A 7,058-nucleotide genomic window follows, 5' to 3' on the forward strand; every position below is an offset into this window, starting at 1 on the left:
TCCAAAGCTCTATAAACTTAACTGTATCCATCTACTAACTTCTCACCTTATGCTCCTTGACTCATTTCTACTCCTTAATACCGCCCTCACGCGCGCCCCGATACTTCTCCAAACACCTATTCCAAAATAATAGCCCTTGCTCCTATAAGCCGATCCGCCGGTCCGGCTTACGCACCGCCCTTAACCCACGTTCTCGTTCTCACCCTTCTTTATCAGTGGGAGCCACGTTTCTTTTCTCGGGCACTTTGGGGCGGGGGATGCCCCGCGTCGGCGGGAAAAATTCGGGGGCGTTTTTTTTTTTGTTTTTTAAAGAAAGGGGGGGGGGGGGGGGGGGGTGGTTGAAGGGCGTTTGTGGCGAGAGAGGGGATGGGTATAGTGAGCTGAGACGAGACTGACCTCTTTCGAGCCGCGGCCAAACCCGGAAATGACCTTGCCCTCCATCTTGAGGGGGTAGGGAGCCTCTGGGCCTCCATCGGGACCTACGATGCGAGGACGCCCTTCCGTGACGCCTGTGTCTGTCATGATGATGAGGTGTTGATGAGGGTCGGCAGCGATGAGTGGTACAGGAATGTCCGAGAAGTAAGGCAGGAGGCGTTTTCGTAACCCCCGAGTGGTGAGACTGGTGTTGCGTGGGACTGAGTGTCTCGGGGTCGGTTTGAGGCGTAAGGCAGACGAGGACCGGCCTGTGGATGTGATGGAGGGGCGAAAGATGAGGCTATCGTAGGATGAGATTTGGAGAGTGAGACTCTTATGCCGTGGAGGGGTCGCGCTGGTCGAAGGAGGGGCACATCTGACTAATGCGAAGCTGATAGCTAACCCTAACCCGATGACGTCATTCGCATCGGGATGCGCATCTGTTGAAGGGCGAGGCCAGCAAGAGCATCTATTTTCTATGGCCGTTGATGATCAACATAAGCGTTCTTGATTGAAATGATCTGATCCAGTCAAATCAAGCATCAATTCTTGGCACACAAGATGCCATAACTGAGCGGATTGAAATTGGCCTGGATCACATGCTCTCACTCAGTGACGACAAGGTGTAAGCACTTGATCGCTACGATTGGTGCCAGCAAGAAGCGAGCTGACCATTGGCAACCACTTAGCAGATAATGAGGCTTGTCCATTTGAACATAAACAGGCTGTCAGCAGGTCTCGTGTGTCTGCTTTCTTTTTGTCATTTATGCGTTTTTGTGCCTCAAGGGGAGCAAAGAAGCTGGTAATGTCTCGCTCGCCAACCCGCCGGTGAGACGCAATTGGCCATCATTACTTTGTTGCGTTGTTCTTAACAAGCATCATGGCACTTTCAGTATACCAAACATTCTTTTTGGTTCTCATCTTCCTATACGTTTTCATCCTGATGTCCATTACTGTAAGATGTCCCGGAGCATGAACAGCTAGCTTGAACTGACTGACCCGTGACAGTGGCCACTGCTTCGAACCATATGCAGCTTTTGGCATTCCAAGCTTGCCAGGGCGGGGTTACTTTCGCCTCGGGCAACTCCTAAGCTCTTGCCCCGGCTCTTCTATCGACAACGAAGCTCGATGTACGATGTTGAACAGCAACCGGTGGTCAACTGCCACTAATCCGATGACGGTACAATCCGCTTCATCCTGGATGGAATATCCTTTCGATACTCATCTAGTCAGACGGGTCAGTCGCGTTCAAGCTTCGCAACGCACTTCATGTCGGTTCTCAACACGGGATGGACTTCATCTACCACGGCGACGATCATTCGGAGCTCGAATGGAGGGAAGCTTAGGAAAAGCGAGCTGCATGCATGAACCACAAGGCAATGCTCGTGAATTAACGCCCTCGGATGAATCACGTGTCATGCTGATCTCCCAGAACAGTATTTGACTGTTCAACAACATGCAATAGGGGTAATGATTGGTATCTCGCGCAAGGAATAAGAAAGATCAGTCAACCGAAACACAACCAGTGTCCGAGAAAGAAGAGACAGTCGCTCCGTGCCCTCAAGCCGCCCCGTGCCCTTAAGCAGTGGCAGCAGGCTTCTCGGCCGGGTCCTTCCACTCGGTGCGGCCGAGCCGCACGATATCCGCCGACTCGAGGACCCAGTACTTGTCGGGCGCGCCGCCCTCGGCGGCGATCTGGGCGGCGCGGACAGCAGCGCGGGCGATGACGTCGTGCTCCTGGCCAACGGCATCCTGCACGCCCTGGCCGAAGAAGCTCAGCGACCGCACGGCGGCGTTGAGGAGGCGGCCGCCGGTCTGGGGCGTCTCGCGGGTGCCGAGGATGGCGCCGGGCCGCACGACGACGGCGTGGTCGAAGCCGGCGTCGCGCAGGGCGTCCTCGACGCCAATCTTCATCTTGCTGTAGGGGGCGCGGGAGCCGACGAGGCCGCGGGTGCCGGCGCTGCTGATGAAGACGAAGGTCTTGACGCCGGCGGCCTTGGCGGCGCGGAGGAGCTCGACGTTGAGGTCGTGGTCGATCTTCCACTGGTTGGCCCAGCCGCCGGCGGCGGCGCGCGTGGTGCCGAGGCCGGAGAGGACGGTGTGCGGCGTCGGCGTGACGGCGGTGAGCTTGGCGGCCCAGGCGGTCGTGTCGGGCTCGACGATGGCGTTGAGGTTGGGCGTGCCGGTGGGATTGGGGGGCGCGCGGCGGGAGATGGTCGTCGTCTTGATGCTCGTGGTCGTGAGGAGCGTGGCGAGGATCTGGGAGCCGACGAGGCCGGTGCTGCCGATGACGGCGGCGGAGGTGAAGGGGGCAGACATTGTGGCGGAGTTCTGGCCGAGTTGTACACAAGGATCGCAGTTGTTTGATGGTCTTTGATGGTGAGGGGCTCGTTCGAAGGCTGCTGCTCGGGAAATGTCGAGGGATGAGTTGAAGTGCTGGACGACCGCCGGCAGTTCCGCTCTCATGATACAGTCTAGTTTCGGGGTTAAGATTGGGGGTCCTGGGAGCGGCGGCACCCCATTATATCCGACCATGGCGCAAGACCCCAGGGTCTTGCGCCATGATGTCAGTCGGCGACGGGAACATGCCCTGAAGGGCCCGTCGGACGATCAGATCTGGCAGTGCACAGGCATTTGAGCAGTCATGTCCCCTGTAAGGCACCTGTAAGGCAGGTGAGTATTGGATCTGTCTAAAGAGCACACGTTTGGCTGACGAGCACGTGAATTAGCCCGTACCCCGTCATTGCCTGGGCCCCAGGATGAAGAGACAGGCCTAGAGATAACCGTTTACTCTGGCAGCAAACCCCGAAAACCTTGAACTACTGTTAAAATGCAAGTGCTTGTAGAGACTTTAGGGGTGTATCTGAATTGTGTGGGCAATACTAGTCAAGCGGATGGCCCCCTCGCCAATTGATACATGGCCGTTGATCACACGAGCACAGCGGTGCATGCTTCTAGGCTGCCATGTCCATCGTGCACTCAACACCAGCGACAACCATGACACCATGTTCATCATTGATGCAAAGGGAGACTTGAAACTCAACAGCCAACCATGGGAACACGCAATGATTCAGGCAGAAGGACGCGTGGTTCTGAAGCACCCATCTTCCATGTTGGCTGACCCCAATCAGAAGAACCCCAGGCCAATGATGGTGGATCGGTCACAGAGGCAGGCGGGGTACATGTACAGTAAGTACCTACGGCCCTTAGGGTACATGTACAGTAGGTACCCAAGGCACCTTAGCTTACATGTAGCTCCCAAAGCTCAGGATTGCGACGGAAGCACTGCCTGGAGCCTCGCTCATCAACCTCAACACCACACATCAACTCGACGCGCTTGACCGACAACCTCGGAACCTCAAGCAATTTATATCCCTCATCGCAAGCGAAAGCCCATTTCTTGTCCATCGGACTTCAACCGCAACCATGGCGACGCAATACGAAGGTAAAGCCCATCCCCGCCCTTCCACCACCAGTGACTGATCATGCCCCTCACAACCACAGTCGAGCACAACATCAAACCGCCGCGCCAGCACGCAAACTACCGCCGCGTCGACATGTCCACCTTTGACGCCTTCCTCCACCAGATGCACACGAACCCCTCCTCGTCCTCGACGCCGCACAACAACCCCCACGCGACCCCGACCCCCGTCGACGCCGCCTCCCTCTTCACCCTCCTGCAGCAGCAGTTCCAGACCCTGCACGCGACCGCCCCCTCGACCGCCAACGCCTCCTTCCTCGAGTCCCTCGTCGAAGCCCTCGCCGCCGACATTGACCAGCCCCCCGTCGAGATCCCCGGCGTCGGCCAGTCCTACCTCGACGCCCTCGACCGCGTCAACCGCAAGACCCTCGCCCAGGACGAGCAGTGCCCCATCTGCGCCGAGCGCTTCCTCGACGACCCGTACTGTCTCGTCGTCGAGCTGCCGTGCCACCACAGCCACCGCTTCGACCTCGAGTGCGTCGGGCCCTGGCTCATGGCCAAGGGGAGCTGTCCCATGTGTCGCAAGGACTTGACCAAGAAGAAGGAGGTGCCGGTCGTGCAGGACGATGAGGAGGATGACGACCCCGACGGGCTGTATGCGTGAGCGCTCCGAAATGAGACAAGGCAAAAGCACGGTGGGCGGGGTATGACGGGCGGAGCACGGCGGGCGGGCTATGACGGGCGGAGCACGGCGGGCGGGCTATGACGGGCGGAGCACGGCGTAGCGTGGTTGGCAAGGCTGGGTACATACACGGCGGAACGCAGCGGCGACGAATGCTATCATGTTCATCTTCTCCTGCCTTCTCCTTCCGACTAGGAGGTCCCCCCGTCCGCCATGTCCTATCCAAAGACGCACTCACAAGCCCACTCACAAGCCCATCCCCTCCGGTCCAAAGACACAAACCTAGGCCGCGCCATCCCCCTTCTTCTCGGGACTCCCCCCGCTGCTGGCGCCCCCCTTCCTAACCTCCCGCGGCTTCTCCTGCCCGCTCCTCTCGTCCCCCCTCGGCTTCGACACCTCCTGCGACGCCCCGCTGACGTCGAGCTCCTCGTTCCCCTGGCGCCTGTTCGCCTCCTTGGCGCCCTCGGGCGACGTCACCGACGGGTCGAACGCCGACTCGAGGTTGCCCGTGTCCGAGTCGCGCCCCGACTTGGTGCCCTCTGTGCCGCCGGGCTTGAGCGACTCGCGGTCCTGCGTGTCCTTGTACGCTGCGCGCCGAGACGTCGTGTGCAGCGGCCGTGCTGTTGCTGCTGCGGCTGCCGTGGCGGCGGCGAGGGGTGTCTGCCGCATGGCAAGACGGGCTGCCGGTTGGAGGCGAAGCATGGTGCGCACCTGGGAGGTCATGCTGATATGTCGAGGTATACTGCTTTTTGATGCTGTTGAGATGTGTTTCGTGGGCTCTGCCGTAAACAGAAGCGTTGAGTTTCTGCAGCGAATTGACGTGCTGTTTTTGCAATACTGTAGTTGTAGACGGATGTATGATGAGATGAGAGCTTGTCGCAGCTCGCGAGCTTCGTGGTAGGTCAATTGGTTGTTACGCTGGCGTGACGTCACCATGTTGAAGGCTCCCGGAGCGTTTTCTCCCTTGTGGAAGACCTCCACATCAGTCGAGGACATCGAGTCAAAGCTTAGACTTTTATTTTAGAGTCCATCTCATTACTGGGGAATGTTGTGCAGGTACGTCTGCCTATACCACGTCTGCTTGTAGGGGGTTTGTGATGGCCCGTGGCAGTACCTCACAACACTCGAAGCTCTTTAACTTTACAATGGGTAAGACTAGCCGTCTTTAAGATGACCCGTTCCACACCATGCATGGGCAGTCATTCATGAGATAAGATCAACTAATGTGTACCAACTGGAGTCTCGAGTCGAGGCGTGGTTCGAGGATGTGGCGTGTTGGTGAAGGTGATGGTAACCCACGATTTAAAACCGATATCGGCAGCTAGAACGAGAAGCCTGGCTCTTGACCAGATGATCATTTCATCAACTAATATCACGGTAAACTTCATGATGAATAATTATACTTCATGAAACCTCAATCTATTCGTAATGAGACACACAGAGCCAAAGCTGACGCTCCTGTTGCCTTTGTTGATCACGCGCTTGCCAACGATTTTGCCTCCTCTTCCTGTACCATCCAGCCAATCGGGGGTAGATAAACACATTCTTGGCGGTTGGATAAAACAATCATTGGGTTCTCGAAGAGTTCATCCAGGCTATACACATTATGACAACCACTTCAGGTGAACGTCAGGCAACATAACACGAACTTGAAGTACCTAGTGCGATCTCCCGCACAGAGCTCGATGCATCTAAGCTGAGAGTCCCATCAGATAGCTGTGCTCATGAAGCTGAGAGGTGACTTCAAATAGGCTCCGGAACAGGCGGCCATGCTGCTAGTCTCAGACGCTACTGAGGTTTGAGTTCTAGCAAATCCAGGCATGTTACAGAAAACTGACTGATTGGACTGTATGCTCCGCATTTGAACAGCGTTTGACAGACATGTACCTTCCTTCGGTTGAATCATTGTAGCTATACAACTCCGAGTCCCAAGATGAATCCGCAGGTACGGTAGTGAGTGTTGGTTGCACACGTCAACACCAGGTTGGGAACGATCCCGTAAACGGTGAACCCCATAAACAGGTCAAAAAAGAGCGTGAACGGGCTGCGAAGGATCCTGAAGGGAAACGGTAATGATCCTCATCGAGATGCCCTCTGAAGTCTATTCTTCTGCTCGACAGCTGACTCGAATTTTCTGCTCAGTAAGACTCGGCCCATTGGGTTTCTTGGCCGCCGCTGACATCGGTGGCAACATTGGGCTCTGGTCTCGCAAGTTCCAACCAGCGTTCCGCAGTTGCGGTGAAGACCTACGGATGCTACTATTCTTACTTCTTTTGGCCCGCTGAGAACTCATCCGCATATTCAGGTCGGCAATCAGATCAGATTAGCTTGTTTCTGCTGATCCTATCCTTGAGAGTGACTGCCGGAAGTTGTCGACTCATCGAATAGCTCGCTAAGCTACAGCTGAGAACCAACATCATTCGCTGCCTGCTCCAGGGCTGAGACGTCGCCTCAACAATGAGCTGGGCACGTTGCGCAATTCTATTCGAGTGAGACCAGACCGCCCTGCTCCTATCCTCCATCAGACCGAGTCATTTAAAC

At 56.5% G+C, this 7,058-nt stretch overlaps 3 protein-coding genes across 3 annotated transcripts; 1 reads left to right on the forward strand and 2 right to left on the reverse strand.

The window, feature by feature from the left end:
* Positions 1-1,992: 1,992 nt before the first annotated feature.
* VDAG_01583 (FMP52 protein) lies at positions 1,993-2,733 on the reverse strand (the record flags this gene model as incomplete). The annotated part of the gene is made up of 1 exon (XM_009650469.1): positions 1,993-2,733. One exon carries the CDS (start codon positions 2,731-2,733, stop codon positions 1,993-1,995), a length of 741 nt encoding a protein of 246 aa, XP_009648764.1.
* A 1,107-nt stretch (positions 2,734-3,840) lies between these two features.
* VDAG_01584 (uncharacterized protein) lies at positions 3,841-4,499 on the forward strand (the record flags this gene model as incomplete). Its single annotated transcript, XM_009650470.1, has 2 exons — positions 3,841-3,859; positions 3,919-4,499. 2 exons carry the CDS (start codon positions 3,841-3,843, stop codon positions 4,497-4,499), a joined length of 600 nt encoding a protein of 199 aa, XP_009648765.1.
* Positions 4,500-4,799: 300 nt separating this feature from the next.
* On the reverse strand, positions 4,800-5,240 carry VDAG_01585 (uncharacterized protein; the record flags this gene model as incomplete). The annotated part of the gene is made up of 1 exon (XM_009650471.1): positions 4,800-5,240. One exon carries the CDS (start codon positions 5,238-5,240, stop codon positions 4,800-4,802), a length of 441 nt encoding a protein of 146 aa, XP_009648766.1.
* Between the last annotated feature and the right edge of the window lie 1,818 nt (positions 5,241-7,058).

The sequence above is a fragment of the Verticillium dahliae genome, genomic scaffold (genome assembly GCF_000150675.1).
Source record: "Verticillium dahliae VdLs.17 supercont1.2 genomic scaffold, whole genome shotgun sequence".
Lineage (NCBI taxonomy): Eukaryota > Fungi > Ascomycota > Sordariomycetes > Glomerellales > Plectosphaerellaceae > Verticillium > Verticillium dahliae.